Source organism: Chlamydotis macqueenii, chromosome 1, assembly GCF_036417535.1.
Source record: "Chlamydotis macqueenii isolate bChlMac1 chromosome 1, bChlMac1.mat, whole genome shotgun sequence".
NCBI classification, from domain to species: Eukaryota; Metazoa; Chordata; class Aves; order Otidiformes; family Otididae; genus Chlamydotis; species Chlamydotis macqueenii.
Genome location: NC_141556.1, coordinates 52,420,568 through 52,444,580, shown reverse-complemented (window position 1 = coordinate 52,444,580; position 24,013 = coordinate 52,420,568). Strand labels below are relative to the sequence as shown.

The window sequence follows — 24,013 nt, the reverse complement described above, 5'->3', positions numbered from 1 at the left end:
TGTAAATCATGAACTAAACTTTTTTTTTAATTAATTGTTTTCTATTCCAGGCCCTATCAAGCCTGGCCCCAAGAAAAAAAGCTTGTTTTTTATGCCTACACAAGAGTCCACAGCTTCACTAACAGACCTTGAGACCAGACTAAACCATCGTTCAAGTTACTGCCCCCTTCATTTCTAGTTTAAAGCCGTAATTACTTCTCTTTCATGAAGTAACTTTAAATTTCATTTCAGAGTGCACGTTAGGTTTGAAAGAAGGGAGGACTCCAAGTCCAAGTTTTTGATGAAAATAGTTACATTTTATACAAATTGAAGTGAGCTGGAATATAACCTGCAACTGAATGCATTCAAATATGGTGTCATCTGCTAACCCTACAATCTTACTATAAGAGATTTGCCTTGGCATTCCTCAGTTCTTTTATATTAACTTTAGCTTTCCATTTGCTTCAATTAAGATGATGTTTTTAGTTTCCAAGTGCTGTCTTCATAAACAACAGGTTTTCAAAAAATAATTTTTAAAAATATGTATGTTCCTCCTGATGCCTCCTTTCACTAATATTTTGTTATCACATGGTCCAACATTTACGCTACATCACTAGGTCAATTTAGTAAGTTCACAGTCAGAATCTGGAAATTCCTATAGCTGCTTACAACAATACAAGTGTTTCCTACTCCTATTCAGTAAAATTTGCATTATAATACTCACTGCGATTCAAGGGCAGCTAGTAAGATTTGCTATTCTACCTTCATCTTTTCTCATATATTTATGCAATATGAACACAGGTGATATCCTTGACCTGATTTACAGATCTCACCTTTGCTTTGTACACATTTGAAGTAAGCTAGAGATAGTAAGTTGACCAGATATTGAGCATCAAGGAATGAAGACACATCATCATCAGCTCAATGTCAGTCATGTAATATCCTTACCCTTACAAAATACGAGCTGTAATCTAGATATAACAAGACTTTCATTCCATTAACCGATTTAATTTAAATATCAAAATTAACATCCACTGCAGTGCAAAGCCATCTCTATAATAAAGCTAACTTTAAAACATCACCGTTAAAAGTTAGTTTTGAATCTAAGGAGAATGATAAAGAGAAATTGTTTTACGCTCTGGAGCGAGGTTTTATGCATGTGAGGTTTTTTTTGTTTTGGTTAAGTTTAAAGCTGCATGCCTCTAAAGGGCTGTTCTCTGAAAGACCAGCAAGTGCTTAACAAGTGTTTTCACTTGTAGCATAAGACAGTATTAATTTCAGTTCTTTGCAAAAGGTCAGGGGGAAGCTTTATCTGTTTTAGATGTGGAACATACCTCTGATTTTAAGAGAGTACAGTCCCTATTCAGCGACATACCAAGAGATGAGCACCCACATACACAAAGTAGCAAAGGGGAATTTACAGATTTGCATTCAGCAGCAAGAAAAGAGGTCTGTGAGTAGAATCTTTCAAATTAGAACACAACTGTGAAAACGCATTTATGCAAAGTTTAAGAAACTTCTGCTCAATTCCAGACTGAAATAGAAATCCTGCACTCTAGAAACACAAGAACAACCACAAAATTGTCAGACTCTGACAAACTGCCAGAAATATTAATATCATATCAATGAACCAGACAAAAATCAAGAACATAATTGAGCAGAAAGCTGTGAAGGAGATGCATTCACCAGCTTACAAGCTACATTTTGTACTGATGAGACAGGACTTGAAGAAACATTTCAAAATCTGTTACAAGAAGAAATCAACTTTGCAACCCTAAAGGTGGTACCTAGCTATTAGCAAAGCACAGAGTCTGTTTTATGATGATGCTGTTCAGTTGACAAGAGGAATTAACTGTAGAACACTTGTTGCCTTTAGAGTAATATGCCATTTTTTTCCACAAGTGCCAGAATGTTAGCACCACAGACTGGCCAAGCTCCAATTCCTAATTGCTTTCCAAAGGCTTAAAAGCTTGCTGCAATTTCAGATATAGCATTCTTTCCTCACTGGTTATCATTTGCTTCACTGGGGTCTAATTAGGCTTCAAATTAAGATTAGTTCAGACTTTGAACATAAAGTAATCAATACTCAAATGCAGGAAGTGGTGTATTTGCTTTACTTGATGTACTCTTCCTTCCAAGTCAATATTGAACCAGTGCCCAAAAAATAAGAAGTGGCACAGTCCTTAAGAAGTCCTGACCACCCGCAGTCAAAGAGCATTTGACACTTTCTTCAGAAGCTAAAGAAAATAATTCCAGTATACCAGTTGAGATACTAGTGCTCAGAATTATATTCTGCTTATTCAAGCTCCATCAGCAATATTTTAGATATAGTACCCACTTTCCTACTTAAACTGTTGTGCAGTGATGCTGCCAGTGCAAGTTATCATCTGAAAAAATACACAGTGGATAAACTGGTCCACAACACAAACCCGGATTACAAGGCCAAGCTGCACACAAAATGCAATCTAAACTTTTACATTCCACTCTGCCCATCTCATTATGAAAATCCTACAAAAAAGAGTGGAGGAAACTGTTGACAGTTTTTATCTTTTTTATCTTAAATATAACATTTAAGTGGATAATTCATATAAGGACTGATGACCTTAGGCTTTCACTTATCTTTGTATGATTATGTACGCATACGGACAGAAACCTGTTCACAACTTACTGAACAAACCATTTCAACAGAATATTATTTTAACAAGCACTTTTAGTGATAGCTGCAATTACAACATAGTGAAAACATATAATTTATTAGATGAAAAAAAAATCTTTTACTTGCATCTTGTGAATTCTTACTTACATAAAAGAAACTGATTTTACTTTCAATTTCCATGATGTAAATCATGATGTAAAACGGACAATAAAAACAGCTATCAAGACTACAAAGTATCTCAGTTGTGAGAGTACAGACTGCATTCATCATGACACCATATTGAGAAAACTGACATCTAGTCTTTAATAAATACTATAATAAATGTTTATGCAAATATAAAATACAAGGTCATCTTTCAGAATAAGAATACCTCATTCTGAATTAGTGATCCAAATACACATAGCAGAAAAACATTTCTTTACCAAGTAAGACTCACACTCACTTTGTATTAGAATGAATGGTGCCTATGTCTCTGCAAGGAGAAAACCAGTATCAGAGTTGATCATGTAATTGCCACTAAAAGGAGCAAGCAACTAAGGGGATGCAATAGGAATAAGAAAGTTTTCTTTGGGAATAATCAGAAAGAAAGCATAGCGAGGCAGACCAGCATCAGTACTTACGTATCATACCTCTGCAGTGCTGTCACTTTATTCTTGTTCTTGTCAACTGTACTTGTAGATAACTGGAGAAAGTTGGGATTTAGTTTGTATAATTCTTGTAGTAGTTTCTGTTCATATTCTTGGTGCTTACCCGCCTAAGGAAAGAGAAACTCACAGTGAATGAATACTGGTTTAATATATATTTGTATACATATAAAAATTTATTTTCTGTAGTAAATGTACTTATGTATGTCCCAAAGCCTAGTAACTGAGCTCTAACAATTTAACAGGTCACTCCTGACTGAAACTCAAAACAGTGCTTCTCAATCTCATCACTTAGGTGATCTCAACAAATTTAAGGCTTGCCTAGAAATCACTTGGATACATTTACCAGTTGTTTTTTTTTTCTTTTTTTTTTGAGACTTCTAAAGTAGAAAAATAGTTACAATCTTATTAGAATTTGCTCTTCAATTCTAATCAAGAGCTTCACAATATACCTGCTAAGTCACAAACAGCTAAATCTCCAACGTAGCCTGCATTTGATGTATCAACGATACTAAGCTTTTCAGAACATGTGCAGGGGCAAAAACAAAGGGTCTCACTTTTAAACCAAAGTTCAAAGTGGCTTAATAAATAACACCTGAGGTGGTCTGAGTGTTAACTACGATGTGGCAGTGAGTATATTCTGAGCAATAACTGATAAATCATTCTTTTCAATAACTGAAAATTTTAAAATAGTCTTTTAACTAACTGAATTAGTTAATTGAGAACAATTTCTTGCTTTCAGGAATTCAACTCTAAAATATTGAATGTGCTGAGTGAAGGAAGAGTATTTTTCAGTCTAGCTTATCTATAACATTATGTGGCTAAATATTTAAAACAAAACCAGCAAGATCCACCTCCTCCCAACATTTAAAGTGGCATATGAAACAAATTCAAGATGAGCATTCACTTTTTTTGTATGTTGTTATACCACTTCAACCTAAGAATTACTACTTGAAAGTATTGTAATGAGTTGAATGAAGACGCAAAGTAGAACAGTCAATTTGAAGTCATCAAGAGCTTTTATGCAGAGTTTCCAGAAACTGAGAGGTGTCCTTTAGCAAAGGAAACAAGTGCCAGGATTTATGGTCAGGTCTTCCAAATCTTAACTCTGGAACACATATGCTATTATCTATTACATCTTCAGTATAGATTTAAAAGCTCTCACACTACCTGTACACCAATAAATTAACATTTGTACATTACTTAATTAATTTCCTTTACAAATATTCTGTTGGCACAGGAATGGAATTGACCCTCAGGCAATGTGGACATCTTCCTAGAAAAATATTACAACTTAAAACAAAACTATTACTTACTTTTTAAAGAAAAATTAAGCAGGAATATTCAACAAAATTCAAAAACAGTACTGTTGAGAAAATAAATTCCCTTATGTGCTCCTTTAGAAGGGCAACTGCATAATCCATTTGAATACTCCAAGTCAGTCAAACACTATAAATATCTCCAGGTTTTTTTTGCTATTTAATTCTCCACTTCTCCATTACCGGATGATTCTGAAAGTGTCTTTCTCTACGTACTTAACCTACACAACCGTCAAAAAAACATATTGAAACATATGTTGTATCCATCATCTTACTGAATTTTGTTAAGTGCCTACACCCAAGCTACTATCTACAGTAGAAAAAGGTGTGGTTCCAGAGCGTGGTACACCTGAATGCAAACTTCATGAGATATACTGCACCCTGGAAAAGGTTCTTTCACCATTGGCCATAAATTGAACATGAGCAACTAGCTCAGATGCACAAATCTGCACTGCAAACATTAAGCAGCTGAGTAAGAAGAAACCTCCCTGGGTATCTCATCTTGCTTATAAATTCAGTGACAAAAGACTGAACGTTCTAGCCAGCAACATCAGGCCAGTTCTAAGCTAACTTACCTGTCACACAAATGCAAGAAAGAAACAATATTAAAATCCTATATAGGATCTTGCAGTAATTGTGCTTTACATATAACAAGCAATCCACATGCCAAACTTAGCATCTCCAATCTAGCTTACCTAAATTCTCAACTTGACTTTCAGAGACTTCCTGGAGTTCTACCAGTTCCTTTCATTTTGTCACACTGTTTAGCTCTATTAACAATTATTGAACCTAGAATGTAAGTTCACCCATTGACTTTTTTTTTTTTAAATTAGAGAATAAAAGTTTGCAACAATGAACATTCAATCTCAAGAAATGGACCTGTAACTTCATTGACACTAACCCAGACTCCAGAAAACTGGAGTCTTCAAGTTCACTGGATTGTGCACTGAAAGCACAATGCCCTTTTCAATAGCTGTGTCATTTCCAATTATTTCCAAGAAAGTAATATGAAATCAAGAAGAAAGTTTAATGAATGTAACAAGGAACAGGAAAGGAAGATTCATTTAAGTCACCAAGATCAAGTATAATCCACTCCAGACTACTGAAGGAACTCATATGTGAAATTGAATTCCTGGCCAAGGTATGTAGCCTATCAATTTTAACTGGCAGTTAGGCCAGAGAACTGACAGATTGCCACTGCCTTCTACAAAAAGAAGGAATCCCATGAACTACAGACTGCTAAATTGAACCTCCATCCCTCCTAAAATGACAAAGTCTAGCTTAAAAAAAAAGTCATGAATAAATACAATCTCCCAGGAATGAATCTGAACACCTTCTGCAAAGTGGAATCCTACTTCACCAATACGATGGAATTTTATGATGTGTCAATAAGAACAAATAAAGAGGATCCACAAAATTTTCAAAATCCCTTTGATAAAGTTTCTCACTAGAAGTTATTTACAAAGCTGCCCTAGGACTGAGAAAAGGTTCTTGCGTGGATTGAAGGTCATTCAATGATAGAAAGGCAGACTTACTGGTCACTCTTTTAGGGTGCAGAAGCAAGCGATGAGAGGACTGATGACTGGCATCAGTTTTAAGGAACACCATCAGCACGCACGAGAAAGGAGTGAAAAGTAAGTTCTTTGCTGACAATACTAAGCCCTTTGGGTAGTAAACTGCCATACTGATAATGAGGAACTCTAAGAGAACCCCAGAAAAGTCAGCAAACAGGCAAAACTGTGGCAAATAACCTTCACCAGAGACATGTCAGATAACAGACCAAGGGAAAAAGCAGCCTAAACCACACTAAACACCGTATTGACCTGTGAACTGGCTGTTCCGGCTCAGAGGAGAGATACTGAGGTTACTGCCAACAGATCTGTGAAACTGTTAGTTCATTATGCACTGGCAACCAAACCCAAAAAAGTGCTCTGGGCATCATTAGGAAGGGCACTTAAACAAAACCAAGCCCCGCCCCCCACCCCAATACACAAAACACTGAGGCTTGCTATATTAAACTTTGCTTCCCCCACATCATGAGTAGGATGTGTCTGACCTCTGCATCCCAAGGAGGACACAGTTAAAAGGGCAACAGAAATTATCACAGAAAAGGAGGAACTGCTTTACAAAAAAGTTTAAAAGCCCAGAAACTCCGATTTCCAAAGAAGACAGAGATAAGATCAAGTTTTACAACCTCACAAAGGCAACGGATAAGGTGAATAAGGGCTTTGCTTTCAGCAAGTACTACAATGGTAAGATTAGGGGACACTTGACAAGACTAATCGGAGATCAGTTTAACACAGGCAAAAGAAAGCGCTTTACAAAAACAGCTAGTGAACTTCTGGGGCTTGCTGCCGCAAAAGACTAAAGGGTTGTCAGTATCAGCAAGTTCAAAATGGACTAAAGTTCATGGCTGACAGCGCTGTAAGAAACTAAAAAGCCGAGACAGGAATATACCCTCAATCGTATAATATAACAAAACTAGGTGGTAGGAGAAACACAGGGAAATTAACAGGGAAGGTGGCCTGGTTTACAAGTTCTCCTTGAATTTTACCTCCCATTGCCATTATCTGCGACAAAATATACACTACAGGGACTATTCATCTGAAGCAGCAGGGTATTTTTTTAATTTATGGAAGTGTAGTTGAAATCCTCAGAAATAGCTGCTAAATTGTGGAAAAAAGTGTTTAACAGATATGGACATTCTTCCTTATTCTGTGGCTTAAATCAGGCTAACACATGATATAAAATCTATTTGTACAACATTTGTGGTAGCAGTAGAGGTGGGGACCACCTGCTTCACAGACAGACCACATGCAAAAACCACAGCATGGATGTAAGGCTGGAATACTGGAGATTGAGTTTAAAAGCTTTACCCTATCTCATGTAGATAGAGAGACCTAGACCTGAAAGACCTCAGAATGCAATACCTTTGAGAAAGTAAAGCTATCCACTTACTTGCTTCTCTATCCTATATAATAATCATTTTGATATTTAAGTAGTCCAAAAAACCACCACATCAGTATTTACGCCCTATTACAGTTATTCTGTTTTATTTCTGAATGGCTTCTATACCCTTCACAGGCTAAAACGAATCTCTTTCACAGAGATTTAAAATAACATATGTTAGCTTGCATTGGTATGAACAAAGGTAGCTAACAAACTCTTAGCCAAGAATTCAAATAATCTTATCTCCTCCTTTTTGACTCATGAGCACTCAGTGGAGTTTTCAGCCTTTAAAAGAAGCATCTAATGAAAAAAATTAAGTAACTGTTCACTTCCAATATCCAACTGGTTCATCACCCTTAGGATTTCAACATTAATCTCTGCCATAACAATCAGTAAAAGGCTGCATTATACACATATTAGACTACGTTATATACAATAAAATGCGCACATGCCACATTTCATGTGTTTCCCATTCACTACACTTACCTGCATTTCCTCTTTTGTGAAACTGGCTGCTTCATCTCCCAACTCATGTAGATACATGCAGTCTGGTTTTGGACACTGCATATTTTTTAGAAAATAACTGCAATATTTTGTTGTACCTAATGATGCCTGAAGAAAAAAAAAATTACTTAAGTACTGGAGATTAAGAATGCCTTTTACTGTACAAGGGAAAAAAAAAAAAAGCTGTATTTACAAAAATAAGTTTCCTTCCCAAGATTTGGATTTCCATCATAACATTTTTTTTTATGCAGATGGACTAGGATGTAAGTATTTCCTTTTGTAAGAAATCTGTATATTTGAGGGTTAGACAATTAGGATGTATTTCTGTTTTCCTCCAATCTAAATAAGAGCCTCAGTAAATATTTGCATTCATAATCATAAGAGGCCAAACAAGTACTTATGATTTTATATTACATGAAATTGGTTAATGTTTTGTAGCAGGGTCAGGACATGAATATTAACTATATGATTTTCTACAGCCACCAATTTGGCCAAGTCTGCCTGAATACCTGTTTACACAGATACCAAAAGGAAAAAACTTGCATTTCGCAGGGAGTTTGAGAGGTGTGGTGTTTGGACTACAGAAATGCTCTGTAAAAACAATCAGGTTTTCACACTGTGCTATTAAGCTATTCAGCAAAAAAGCCTCCGTGGAAGCGGGAGATGATGCATTTCTTTCTTTGTATCAGACTTCTGCTTTAAAGAGTTACCTGCTAAGACCCTAAAACAATTGCCTGCTGGAAGTTCACTGGACTTCCATGTTGTAATTAATGCTAGGAAAATAGGTCAAAACTCAGAACTCAATGAACTGGACATTTCTGTTCATCAATGCAAGCATATCTATACAAGTAAGATTTTATACTATCCACTGATATTAACGTCCTAGTACATACACATAAGAAAATAAAAATTTTACCACCTTAAGTGTTCTGCCGTCTACCACCACGTTATTGACACACTGTATGGCTCTGAGAGCATCTTCTGACCGGATGTAGGTTACATATGCACTGGCACTTGGACCCTAGAAAGAAAACATATCATATTTTATTTGTGGTTTTTTTTTTCCTCCCCCTAGAGAGATCTGAACATTAAGTTGCTTTTTTAGCAGCTCACTACATAAATATTCATTCACAGCTGGATGTTTTCAGCAGGAAAATTGAGAAAAATGGCAGAATTCATAAAAATCTAGATGTGATACATAAAGAAATGTATCCAAATGTTGCTTAAAAGTTCTAAAAGTACTTAAATGTATTTTATTCCTGAAATGCAGATTAGTGAACAAATGACACATTGCTGCTGCTTTGAAGGTTCTCATCCTGTCTCTGAATTTTTAGTCTTTCTATATTGTATCTTGCATCCAACTTTGATAGTCTGGTTGGACAATGCCTCAGAAACTGAACAGTAACTTGATTTTTGCAACACTATTTTTTTTTCCTGTTTACTTCTTTAACCTATGGCTTCACAAGAAGTAGGGAGCCCCAGATTCACTCTGCACACACATACTTTGTGTAAAGGAATGGAAAAATCAAAGGCTTCTGACTTACCTGTGAGCCTGCATATGATGTGCTGTTATTAATGACAACTTTATGTATTTTACCAAACTTCCCAAAATATTCTGGTCGTTTCAAAACCTACAAGAAAATAAAGTTAAAGTGGTATATTAGTTAATTCATACATCTGTACTTATTCATCATCTGTACTTATTCTTCTGTGTAACTGTGCAACTAAAGCCTTTAACTAGTAAAAAACGAGGTCTTTTCTGCAAAGATGAGGAGAGTATGTAGATATAGATTTGTTTTCCAATGTAATATAGAGTACGTTGCCACTGCAGTAAAGAACTTAAATGAGGGATATTCCACATTTTATGCTGCATTTTTAAAATTTCTTTCAGTACTCAGATTACCCAAACCCTACCCTGGTAAAATACATCCCATTCAGCATGAAATATTCTTTTACGTATCTATTTTAAAGTTTGAGGAAAAAATTTAAAAAAAAAAAAAATCACATCCATTCCAGTTTTAAAATAAATAATCACCTTAAACTTGCATTCAGACATATTAACTGCTAGGAACAAAACACTGAATCCTGACTTGCTTGCCCCACTCCAAAGAGAAAGAGAGTAAACCAGTTAGCTCAAGATAGTCTCAGGTTTTCAGAAAACCATACTAAGTACAGGAAGACAATATATGACACTTCCTATGGGCAAGAAAGTACGTTTCAGAATCAACACCACACTGAAATGAACAAGTGAATATCATATCCCTGAAGGGAAAAAAAAACAAAAACAAAAACAAAACAACACTCAAACCAATACACCTCATGTCTTGCCCTCCTCTGCATCACTTAGTAATAACACACCATTTTAAGGATCCCATGGAAAGCATGAACATCTCTAGCATACTAAGCAACTCTGTTGAATAAGTTACCTGTGTGCCAATGGAATTAGCAATATATCTGACACATTTGGTACCAAAATCCTTTATTTTTCCCTCTCCGTGATGGCAGGAGGTGCGGAAGTACTGACTACTCAAGAAGCTAGATAAGCTAAGGGTACTTTTAGTTTTAGATAATAACCTGAGATATTAAAAAGGAAGATATGTTTCCCCAGCTCCATCTTCATGTTAACACTGGACAGTACCGTTAAACTACTGATCCAAGAACTTCTTTATCTAACCACCTCCTTTCCATTCCCAAGGCAGCATCCATGTCTTCAAGATCTAACAGCATTAATTATATTTGGAACATCCTGTAGAACTACAGGGTACATTGTATAGACCAGTCACTCACTGGTCTCTTCTGACTGCTCTTCATTTGACCTACACCCTCCTGAAAGATCTTACACTCACTCATTCCAGAGGAGACTGACAATCCTCAACAAAGCAGAAGAGTTTCTTCAAGTGTCTTACAGATTATACTCCTGATAGGATAAGGCAGCATGGCCTTCACAATTTTCACAAGAGCATGTCAGCAGAAGTGGATCCACCTGTACTCCATTACAATCCACAAATCTATTTCCAGAAACAGCAAATAGCAGCCATCCCCCCTTCCAAATCATCTTTATTTGTGCAGGAGTGTTTTGCCTACTTAAGTAGCAAACTTATACCGAATATGTTTTTTAGCTCATCTCTGTCTTTCAGACTAGGTTTCTTGGAAATCAACTCATCTTGGTGCTATCTGCAATATTCAGTAAGTACACATTATCTTCTGGTATTTCAGTGAGAATACTGCTACCAAAAAACCTAGTACAATCCCCTCCCCTTACTACACCAGTAAACCCACTTAAACAATTTCGATGATTCAGTGTGGAATTATCCAAGATTACAAAAAAAAAACCAAACCTGTATATACTATTATTTCTCTTACTCGCAAATCCTCTATCTGGTCAAAGAAACTGAATAAATTTTTTCAGTAAATAGCACCAAGTCAGTGTAGACAGTTGCTTGCAAATACATATTGCTATATTCCTGTAGAAACTGTAGCGTTATACACCAGATCAGCTTTACTTTGATTTCCCTCCATATTCTCATTAGCATTAATACCATTAGCCACCTGCAGCTGACTGATAATGGAAGCAAATAAGACATTTTAAACACAATCAGTTTTCTTAAATGAAAGGCTTCTTTTTGCTGATGAAGAGTAGCAAGCCAATTCTCTGCTGGGTCTTCCTCTTACTAATTTTTTTCCCCTCAACTGACATCACCCTGATGCTCCTTCCTAGTTACACTTCAAGTGTCAGCTTTTTCTATCTTTCCCTACAGGTTTGTGTTACACTTCATATTTGTTCTTTATAGTCCAACCAAGCTCCCATTTTAGAACTGGTGACACAGCTGTATAGTGCCAGCAAATTCAGCGTAGGAAAACTGAGTACCTAAAAAAATCCTTACACTTATTTTTAGCTTAACAACAAGCCATTTTTAAACAAATATGAAGAGCAATTTCCTTAAAAAAAAAAATTAAAAAAAAGAGAGCATCTGTACTCCAAAAAGCAAAAGATAAACATTTACTGAGGTTATTTTGAAGAAGGAAACTGAGTAGCTTGGCTTACGAAGAGGAGTCACAGCAGCAATGAACCTTTTTAATGCTGTTACATTTTGTACCCATCATGGAGACAGACAACGGTGGGCAAAAGGGTATTTCAATGGTTCCCTGGCAGTAAGTTAAAAAAAGATCTGCAGGTGTGAATCACTCACCTCTGGATCTGCTAGGCGCTGAGATAGCCCTACCACAAAGACAAGGTTCTTCTGTACAACCCGTACACTGGCCAAATGTTTGCGATTCTCTGATATCTTCTGTTTCCTCTCATTTTGCTTCTGTTTCTTTTCATTTTTTATCCTTTGCAGCTCTTCCTGGGAGAGTGGTTTGTACACTGCTGGATCTTCTGGATATGGCTAAATATAACAAACACCATTAAAAACAAGCCATATAAGAAACAACACATTTGAAAGTCATTAATCTCAATGTTTTAACATACAAATTTCTTTTCTGTTATACTGCTCTGATTGTTATGGCCAGCCACATTATAGAAGTAGCATATTCAGTCCTGTGGGAAAGGTGAGCACCTTGCATATTTTCATGGACCTCTCTATTTATAGGCATAACACTGATTTGGGCAATAGCCACATTCTAACCCAGCTGCCTAGTCAGTCTGGTAACACTACAAGCAGCTGCAACATGACAGCCAAAACATCCTATTAAGATTTCATTAACATAGCTTAGTAAGCAAGGTGAAAGCATGACCTGCCTATTCATTTCATATTTAGTTCTGTGATACAGATTTGGATACTTAAGTGTATTAACAAACAAAGTTAAGACTACAGGATAAGAAATCAAAATACAAAGGTACTTTCAGTGGCCCATCAAGTCCAAGACAGTAACACCATTACATGGCACAGTCTTTACGTAGTTAGCTTCTCCTAATGAAGAGATTTCAATACAGTTAGTGCATACTGATTTAATAGTATTCTTGCCATGCTCGCATACCATTTTGAAACTTGGGCTTTGTCTTTCCTGGACAAAGACACATTTATAACCTCAAAATTATCACCTACAGATAACTCCTCAAATACAGACATAACACTGTAGATTTTAATCTCAAAAGCATCTAGCAGAAGTACAAGTGTCCTCAGGGTTACCTAGAAAGACTGCTCTACTTATGCAGAGCACTGCTATAAAGGCACTATTTTAGCTTGGTCTTGTAGACTACAGTACACTGTCCTCTGCCCCAGATTACTCCTCAAAGCAGTTTCATATTCCTCACCTGTCCCAGTTTTCTCAGACTGAAAAAATGGATTTCACATTTTATATACAAAGCAATGCTAAGCCCAGAAGCAAGTACATAAAAACATCTCAAAAACAAGTGTTTCTAAACACTGAGATGAAGTAAAAAATGAAAAAAAGTACAGAAGATATGCATTAAGGTAAGACTTGACTTAAGATAAAGAAGTTAAGCTCACCAGTATGTTGAACTAAGTTATTTGCTTGTACTACCATAACCACAGGTTTTAGTGTGCAAGTGCAACAAAAATGAATGCAACTTTTTCCTCACTGTCCTCTGTTAATGGTAGAATATGAAACTAACTGTCATACTAAATGACCTGACAAAAATCTACAGCGGTAGATGAAAATAAGGCTTAGGTTAAAAGCATATATATTCCTTGACATGACACTACTGAAAGAGCCACCAAGTGCTCAGACCTGATAGTCTTCCGAGTACATCTCCAAACAAAACAAGATTCATTTTATAGCTTAAAGAGTTAAGTTCAGCATCACTATGCTATACTTGAGACATTTTCTGAAAATATACTGCAGTTGACAGCATCTCATGGTTAAACACCAAGTCTTCTGAAACTTGTCTTCAGAACCAAAAAGGAATTTAAAGTTGTAAGATACTTCAGCAGTAGCCAGAGGTACACAGCTAAGGCCTCAACATGAAAACACAATAAGGACTCAAGTTACATTTGAACAGCTAAAACTATATTATTTCTTTAAAAGTTACTCACAAGTAACACAATAACTTACACAGATTTCACAACATACTTGATGAACAGCAATGATCTGTTAGTAAGGTCATTTGACATTAGCTATAGTCAATGATTACCCTGACTTTTAAACACACGTACACACGAGGACTTCAGTAATTCTGCAAGGCATTTCACTTACTTAAAGAGCATCCCAAATTCTGTGTTAGTCAGTCACGTAGAATAAAGAATAGATAGTGTTTTGTTTTAGGGAAGAGAAAGACAACTGAATTAACTCTCTTTTTGACGAGTAATCACAGTCAAGCTGAGTTCAGGTAGGAATGGGAAGAAAACAAGTGCACCAGTATAAGGCAGATGTAGTTCCAAAAATAAAATGGCTTGCCCTACATAAAGTGATGTGGTCTCATACCCACAATCCATCCTTTCACAGATTAATTCCTTCTCCACATCCCATACTATATACAAGGCAAGGCTTATAACTGTGCTGCTCTCTGGTACTCCACAAGAAATTAACACATAGTTTTCAGCAGATTCAGTAAGGCTCCTGAAGGTCCAAGAAAACTAGAGCAAAGAGTGCCAAAGTTCATCAGCTTCTTTCTAGCCCCATTCAGAGCATATTCTCAAATGAGAAGCAAGTCAGATAGTATGTTCCTTCTCTGTACAGCTATTTGCTACTGAAGGACCTGAATATCAGACAGGAAACATCCCAGGTAACTCAAGCATAACTGTGAGCAAAACATTTATTTGTCCATAGTAAAACTAGTAGTTTGTATTTGTACAGGAGACCATAAGAACTGCTGGGAGACACATAACTAAACAGCAACTTCAGAATCAGGGAAGAGAAATGTCTCTGTCTTGGCAGAAAGTACGAGACTGCTTGAATAAGAATTTCAATCATTAAGAAGTAGCAGCAGATTTGCCACCCGTGGATAACAGCACTCATTTGAGCAACAGAATCATCCAAAGTTCTCACTAGATACTGTAGAGCTATATTATATATGAAATGTTTCATATGTATGTTTATGAGTCTTAAGACATGTTTAACGTTTCTAAGGAATATGAGTAGTTGGATATCCTGGCTTGCTGGACCTGTAAGTGAATCTGCATGCACCTCCTGAATCTCAAGAACAAATTAGAAACACGATCCTAAAGTGACAGACTGTTTTCCTATCTATATAGAATATATGGCATGATGACAGATAAGAGATATTGTGCATTTAAGGAGGGACAAAGGCAAGTAAGCACAGCAGCAACATTTCAGAAGCTAATTCCAAAATAGCAATTACTAGAAATCCTGTTCTTTTCAAACAAGGACATGAAGTCAGTCTACAAATAGGACAATAAATGATTTCATCTTCAGAATTACTGCTTCTCACAGTATTGAAGTTGATGAATTCAGATGATAGTTCAACTATAGACAGAATGTATGGAGGGAATACTGGTGGAACATCAGTGAAAGCCAAGCAAGGTGGATTGACTGCTGGTGTATTTCACAGTACCATTTAATCTGTTATTTACTTTCTGTTCAACCCTATAAAATAGGAGTAGGGGAAGGATCACAGGTACCAGAAACTTTCAGGTCTTGCAACAGCTAAAGTGGCAATGCTACTGACATGACCACTTCAAACAAACAAACAAAAAAAAAAAAGCAAAAAACCACAGAACAACAACAAAAAGCCCCACCCCACAAAACAACCAAGAAGCATAAGATACTTGTTTAACCTACTATCACTGATTCCTTAGCTGGTAGAGGACTTGAGATCCAAGTAAAGTAGTTACAACAAGTGTTACCAGCATTTGTGTATTTTCAGATGCAAGACATTAAGAGATGTCAACATCACTGATTCACTAAGTTTAGCTGACACCCTCCACTTAAGTTATACAAATCCTCTTCAGCAAAAACCGTGGAAGCCACCTGAACAAGATGTGTCAACATGGAAAGTGACCAGATTTTGTTTACGCTAACTGCAAGTTGCTGGTAGTCTTACAAGAACCTCATCAAAAGTTCGAATTTCTCTTCTGTAGTCTCGTTTCTTTAATCAGAGATGGCCCTTGATGAATTCTCAGTCTTCCTGACTAAGTTTGTCTTGTCATTTAAGTTTTGCTTTCTTTCAGACTTTTCCCCCACATTTTCCCAATTGTTGAAAGCTGAGCTGGGATTTATCAAGCACTTTGCTTTTGTCATCCCCAGATGGGTCACATTCCTTCCACATAATGGATGTACCAACATTTCCCAGCCGTTGCCTTGCTACCAAATAGGTTCTGAAATGAGAAATACAGAGAAAGTTAATAAGGTTTATGCATAGTATACACCATACTATTAATATCAAGAATTTAAAAAATAGCAATTTCCTATGTTTCTAAATATCAATTGTTGCACCAAACTACCCAGTTGTGAGATTAAAAGCACCAGACGAAAACAACTGACATTTGGAGCCTGTGTATTAGACCAGGCCTTCCCTTTTACACAGAAGCAGGAGTAGGAGAAACATGGACAAAAACCATGCTTAAAACACGTTCGTTTCTTGGTCATAAACGTAGTAGTTCACAATTTCTCTCCATCTCTAACACAAGAAGTAAAGCTTGCTAAGTCAAGGAACTGGAGAACAAGGCAAAGCCACACAACACGAGCAGATGTGTATCAAGTTATATTATTTGGTGGAAGGGCAAAGTAGTTAAGAAATGTGAAGGAACCAGGCTTTTTTTATTGTTGGATTTCAAAACGGCAACAACTGACACTAAGGTCTGAGAGTGCTATGTTCTAGTAAAGCAACACAAGCAACTGAAATGGCACGAATTATTCATATGACAAACAGTACCTAGGGCCGCTGAATTTTAAATACAAGCAGAAAGAAAAATCTCTGTAAAGATAAAAAAATCACTGGCCTTACAACCAGAACCAGCGACCCTGGTGACCTGTAAACCAGCTTTTGGCTACAGAAGTCTCTTCCGAGGACAACATATTTTCATTCTAATTTGACTAGTTAGCGGCTATTTCACTCACAGTTAAGAAATCAATTGACTGGAAAAACAGGAAAGCTTGCTTAGCATCTTACCATTGACTACACCTACAATCCTGAAAGGTATCAGGAACTCAAAGCAAGTCAGTTCTGTTTTTTAAGGAAGTACTTTTTATAGTTAATGAATTAAACAGAAATGATTTCCGAATCTATGTCAGAAGATTCAGAAAAGTTTAGAAAGCTTTTAAGGTGTTAAGACTAACAAGTACTAGTTTCCAACCAGCATTCAAGTGAAATTCATACTAGCCCCTTACTTTCACAAATCAAAACAAAGAAAATGTTTGTCTATTACTGCTACTAGCAGGGGGAAACTTACACACTAACCCAATTGACTGCAATCACAAGAATATATTCTGCACACACAAATGTTAAACTATATAACAGTTCAAGCATCTAGAATATTTTCTGCTTGGCAGAAAAAACTGCAAGCTAACATCTCTTCAGTTAGAAGTAAATTAGAGACGCTTAGAAAAATAATGGTATATATGCAATCCACAGATCTACCTGACTAATGGCACAGGCATCATTGTAGTGCATAACCAAACTATTTAATCAGACTTTTCCAAAATCTCCCCCAAACCTTTCAACCAAAATCCCTGGATAGGGAACTTCTTCACTGCTTCTGTCCATAGATTAGTGATGAAACCACTGGAGAATTCACATTCCTTCAAATGCCATTGCCACAAATAGCAGTTTTCTATTATGTAATTGTGCATAAGATAGTCAGCCTTGCTTTAATATATGCTTATTCACAGTCCATTTTGCAGTAAGTATCCTGCACTGGTATATACATTATAAACATGATGTACCTGTGGAAAGTATAGTACCTACTATAAGCTTTCCCTGAAAAAAAAAAAATTGTTGCTTTACCATTTTCTGCACTTCAGCATTTTAAGTGGTTGTAACCAACACACACCACAGTAGACATCAATTAGAAAACTGCTTAGATCATTTCTCCAGAAACCTTATTACGCACAGATAGGAACTATTTACATACACTGCACACAAAACCACATACCTGGTTCAGAAGGTCCAGCACACTTCAAAAGGTGGCTTCTTCAGACTTATTTGATGCTGCCATCAACTGCATAGCTTCAAATGATTTATTCCCAAGATTCTGATGAGGTCTCTAAGCCACAATGTCTTTGCCTATGCCATGAAACGACTGTACTCCTCAGCCTCCTCCATGCACATCTCCTATAATCCAGTGATAAAGCTGCAGATCTACTCAAGAACATCTTGCAGTCCATGGATGAAGAAAGTATGAAGAACATAATCCTCGTACATTGTGAAAGAAGAGGTCTCCTTCCTCTCCTGGAACGGTCAGTGTGCTTCATTCCCATTGTAGCACTCATTCTAGCTTTTCTCCCAAAACTGCCTGAGCAAACTGTATCCAATTCAGCAAAATATTTGCACATCCAATTATATGCAAGATTATTCCATGTTAAGAAAGTTCAGCTGTGGCAGTATCCATATTTCAAAGAATTTGGATACCCAGAGGCAGTCAATAGCATGATGCTTCTGTGATTTTTTTTTTTCAGATATATTCCACAAACTTCCAATAATGAACAGGTAGAGATGAATCAAATAGTTGTTGGCAAAAAGTAGTGTAATAAATCCAGGTAAATGAAGCGACAGACAAGGAAATTCCAGAAATCTCATGTTGTACCAGAAGAGCAAAAATTTGCTTGTACTATGAAAATCATACAGCATGTGTCATCTACAGCAGGTGTCACATGTGGAGACTGATTTGTTTGATGACAGGTGGATTTTCCTTGCAGGATACACAGCTCAAGTATCACAGCAAATCAGCACAATTTGTTCACAAATGTATGTTGCTGTGGGATAGCCTTCTGGCTTGCAGACGTGTCCAAACACAGGTTAGCAGTGACAGCTCTGGTGTAGCCAAAGCCCAAAAGAGCAACAAGAAAATACAACTGGAAGTGCTTATAGAAAGCTGTGCAAGTGAATAAAGATAGTGAGACCAAGTAAGATTACTTGGGGTCTGAAAAGGGAGCTGTAATACGTTACAGGAAGCCAAAGGCATAAACTAAGTAACAGATCACAATTAAACAGCAGGAGAACAAGGGGACGTAAGTAGCTGCAACTAACAAAGAGAGGAAGGCCAGGCAAGAAAGTTACAATCAAGGGAAGTCATTAGAGCTAAAGAGAAGAAGATATTGAGAAAGAATTTTATTAAACACTGAAGATAAGGAAATAATTAGGTTAAGCAAAATACTGAAAGAAGGAAAATAATTCAAAGGAAAAAGCAGACAACTTAGTGAAGCCGAAGTTTATAGTTCTGGCCAAAGTACCAGCCAGACATCAATTAAGAGACAGGGAGAAATTAAGTGTGACTCTCAAAGTACTACCTTTAAGCATTTGGCAACAAGATCAGAATACTAGACAAACAGACTTGGCCTAGATTTTGAAATGCTTTAAAGTTTAACACCACTGGATATATTTTCCAAAGGTTTTACATGTTTAGTGTCCAGAAAAATATGGATTAAAAGCTCCAGTGCCACAAAACAAAACAAGCAGGTGCTTTATAAGCTTGCATCAGACAGCTCTGCTAATTTAGCTGAACTTTGACCCTCAGGAAACCCCCAATGTTGGAATCCTCACTGTCTTTCCTGAAAAGACTTTGTCAATGCATGAACACCCCAATTCAAAACTTTGTTTGTTTGTTTTTGGCAGTTCTCCCAGCAACAGCATGCCTTGGTTCTGATGCACAGCTTCCCCTATTAATCCAGTTCTGAATTTAACAAACCAAGATTAGCCTTTGTACAATAGCTTCGACACGTATGCAGATAGAATCTGAAAGATCCAACATCTCACCCTTGATCTACGCCATGACTAGATGAATGTTTCCTCCCCAAAGGAAAAGGATGTCTTTGGTACCAATACAACGCAAAAGCCTTGCGATATGTGCAAGACACGTTGCTGTTCCAGGATATTTACCTTTCTACAAGCAGGACAAAGTCCATTCTCATCAGTGCGGATACGATGCCAACAGAAACGACAGATTTGGTAGCCACAGGTGCAAGGGAAGAAGTTGATGTCATCAATTTCCAGAGGCTCCATGCAAAGGGGGCATTCCACAGGGTCTTCCTTAGCATCAGGGCTGCGAGACATCTTTATATGTTCGCAGAGCAGCAAAAGTTTATAATAACTTAATAGACTGAGAAGGTCAGCACTTGAAGGTCTGCAAGAGAAAAAAAAATGATTAGTGCTTTTGACAACCTTTCTTTTGCACCTTTTAATATTTCAGTTCTTCACGACTTTCCTTCTCCCCACACAAATTATCTGCTAACACATAAGTTGCTCCATAATAAACTTGAGCATCTCTTCCTACTTATGAGTCACACAAGTAACATGAAAGATAGTACTGGTGACGTACCTCCCTCCCAGGATAGGCAAGCACTTCTTTGGCAGTCCACTAGCATATTTGGGTTTCAAACTGTACAGTTACAAAGAAATGCTTAACTGTGTATACCATACATTGCTTCTAAGTTCTGCCAGCTTCTTTAACTACTGCTTTCTTGAAATCGTCTACAAATCCAAAGTGAAATCCTTGAATGCAGGTCTTTATGTTTAAGATCAGTTCATTCCTTCACACAGAGACTTGGAACAATCAGAGATTTGGAACAACATTGAAGTCATCCATTCAGACTTTTCAGTAGGGTTTAGGATTATTCAACAAAAACAAGGAAAGCTTTTTCTCAGGAGGATTCATTTCTTTGCTCATGTCATTTTTTGATCCAGAGGTTGATCCCTGAGATCAGCCTTAGGACTACAGCATTAGCCAAGATTTGTCAAGTACAGAGCTTGCTACATGTGTCAGAAAACTTTCATCAAGTCATTTACACTTTTCACCAGCACCCAATTCACACCAAAGCCCAAATATAAAAATGTGGTCAAAAAACCCCTGAGTTTTAACTTAGGGTGCAGCCGTAATAAGGTATTTCTGGATCAGAATTTTGAAGATAAGCAAAATTCAGGTCACCACTCCCCTAACTCATTTCTTGAATTCAGTCATTTGAGTATGCTTCCATTCTGTCAGTTTAAGAATGCAGCACAAGAAAGTTACTTTCAGACTCAAAACAAGGCACAGATATTCAATCAGTTTGGGGTTTTTCTTCTTTCCTTTTTTTCATTTAAGTACCACTGTGGATACATAAAGTTGTATCTAATGTCAGCAAGCTGTCTTGATCTGCTGCATGAGACACCCATGTAGATGGGACAGAATTAAAGAGCAATGGCAGAATTTTTAGGTGGACCTTTTAGAGGAAGAAAAAAAAACTAAACAAAACCAAACAACAAACCACTAGAAACCTATAGAAAAAGATGTGACCAGAACTGACAGTTGGATGGTCATACCATCTGTAACAAACTAAACCACAAATAAGTGAGCTCAGAAGTTTCTTAAAAATCCGAAGTTCTTTTTACAATTATGCCTTTCCCAAAACATCAGACATGCAATTATAATTTAAACACACACACATAATCTGGAGTCTCCTCTACTTTCCCAGAGAGTTTTCTGTTTCATTTCTAACCAAAAACTATAGATAGTGTGCTATTCAATCTTTCGCTGGCTTTTTGGGAGCAAGTCCACAAACAAATTCTCACATCCTCCTACTTGAAGAGTGACATTTACTCCGGTCCTTGGAAATAAAAGGACTGAACGTTTTGAGATCAAACCGTTGCTCAGACTTCCGTATGTCATAGTGTTAGCTATGCGTACCTTTGGTTTGATACGGTAACAACCACAAAACCAGTCCTGCTTATGATCTTCCACACTCTAAACCATACTTCCTTGCATTAAGTCTATTTCATGAAGCCCATGAGGTTCTAGCTCAAGTTGAGACCTCTTTCCTTACAGGATGGGACCCTTTTAGCATCAATCTGCAATACTTGTCCCTGTCCTGCACATTTCTTCAGAGACAGAAATTCCTCTGCAAGCAAACAGCAGAGAACCCTCAAGAGGAACAGCATACACACACACAACCAAAGCACCACCCAAATACACAGCAGAGAGTATATGGCTTTGTATGGGAATGGTCATGTTGTAGTTACGTGAACCTGTTTTCACAAGCTGATACCAGAAGCCTCGACTAACTAAAATTTCAACTAGTGTGGCAGGGAGTATAGACTCTACGCACAAAGTGCAGTTCTGGTAAACATATACCACTCTCTAGAGAGAAAAACTGGATGCTCACATAAAGTAAGGATGAGAGAATGGATTTTAGATGCGGTAAGCACAATTTCTCTATATGGCATGCACTAGCAACAACACTGTCCTCTGACCTTCACGATTATTAAAATGAAAAAGTTAAACTCTTACAATAATACAGCAGCTTTTACTTCATTATGTATGCTTTCATTAGTGCTATATTTACAGTCATTTCAACAGGCTCAAAATCAGGCTCCAGGACCTTACCAGTGTTCTCTATAGAGAACATTAGCAGAATCTGACCTGAAGGAATCATAGAATGGTTAGAGTTGGAAGGGACCTTCAAAGGTCATCTAGTCCAACCCCCCTGCAAGGAGCAGGGACATCCCCGACTAGATCAGGTTGCTCAGAGCCTCATCCAGCCTGGCCTTGAATGTTTCCAGGGATGGGGCTTCCACCACCTCTCTGGGCAACCTGTTCCAGTGTTCTACAACTCGCATTGTAAAAATATTTTTCCTAATATCCAATCTAAATCTACCTCCCTCTGTTTTGAAACCATTACCCCTCGTCCTATCACAACAGGCCCTACTGAACAGCCTCTCCCCATCTTTCCTGTAGGCCCCATTTAGGTACTGGAAGACCGCTCTCAGGTCTCCCCGAAGCCTCCTCTTCTCCAGGATGAACAGCCCCAACTCTCTCAGCCTGTCCTCATAAGAGAGGTGCTCCAGCACTCTTGGTCATCTTCGTGGCCCTCCTCTGGACCTTCTCCAACTGGTCCATGTCCTTCTTATGTTGGGGGCTCCAGAGCTGGACACAGTACTCCAGGTGGGGTCTCACCAGGGCAGAGTAGAGGGGGAGAATCACCTCCCTCGACCTGCTAGCCACGCTCATCTTGATGCGGCCCAGGATGCCATTGGCCTTCTGGGCCGCAAGGGCGCACTGCCAGCTCATGTCGAGCTTCTCATCCACCAGCACTCCCAAGTCCCTCTTCTCAGGGCTGCTCTCAATCCATTCCCTGCCCAGCCTGTATTTGTGCCTCGGATTGCCACAACCCAGGTGCAGGACCTTGCACTTGGCCTGGCTGAACTTCATGAGGTTGGCACGGGCCCACCTCTCCAGCCTGTCAAAGTCCCTCTGGATGGCATCCCTCCCTTCCAGCGTGTTGACGGCACCACGCAGCTTGGTGTCATCGGCAAACTTGCTGAGGGTGCACTCTATCCCACTGTCCATGTTGCCCACAAAGATGTTGAACAGGGCTGGGCCCAACACAGACCCCTGAGGGACACCACTCATGACCGGTCTCCACTTGGACATCGAGCTGTTGACCACCACTCTCTGAGTGCGGCCATCCAGCCAGCTCCTTATCCACCGAGTGGTCCGTCTACCAAACCCATGCCTCTCTAGTTTAGAGAAAAGGATGTCATGCGGGACAGTGTCAAAGGCTTTGTACAAGTCCAGGTAAATGATATCCATTGCTTGTCCCTTGTCCACTGATGCTGTCACCCCATCATAGAAGGCCACCAAATTGGTCAGGCACGATCTGCCCTTGGTGAAGCCATGTTGGCTGTCACCAACCACCTCCTTGCTCTCCATGTGCCTTAGCATGGTTTCCAGGAGAATCTGCTCCATGACCTTGCCAGGCACAGAGGTGAGGCTGACCGGCCTGTAGTTGCCCAGGTCCTCCTTGTTCCCCTTTTTAAAAATGGGGGTTATGTTCCCTTTCTTCCAGACCGCCACGATTTCTCAAATATGATGGCCAGTGGCTTGGGAACTTCATCTGCCAGTTCCCTC

General features: G+C 38.1%; 1 protein-coding gene across 9 annotated transcripts in view; it reads right to left on the bottom strand.

The window, feature by feature from the left end:
- The window catches only part of CNOT4 (CCR4-NOT transcription complex subunit 4), an 82,572-nt gene that overhangs the window by 24,376 nt on the left and 34,183 nt on the right, over nucleotides 1-24,013 (bottom strand). For 5 of the 9 annotated variants that reach the window (XM_086751000.1, XM_086750985.1, XM_086751027.1 and 2 more), the window contains exons 2-7: nucleotides 20,011-20,254; nucleotides 12,242-12,439; nucleotides 9,596-9,682; nucleotides 8,971-9,072; nucleotides 8,034-8,159; nucleotides 3,256-3,389 (exon numbers count right to left, since the gene is read on the bottom strand). In XM_086751000.1, the coding sequence (XP_086607126.1) occupies nucleotides 3,256-3,389; nucleotides 8,034-8,159; nucleotides 8,971-9,072; nucleotides 9,596-9,682; nucleotides 12,242-12,439; nucleotides 20,011-20,184 (821 nt within the window). In that variant the 5' untranslated portion in view covers nucleotides 20,185-20,254. Of the gene's footprint in view, nucleotides 1-3,077; nucleotides 3,108-3,255; nucleotides 3,390-8,033; nucleotides 8,160-8,970; nucleotides 9,073-9,595; nucleotides 9,683-12,241; nucleotides 12,440-20,010; nucleotides 20,255-24,013 lie in introns of all 9 variants that reach the window. The other 4 variants (XM_086750991.1, XM_086751020.1, XM_086751041.1 and 1 more) reach the window with 2 other exon arrangements.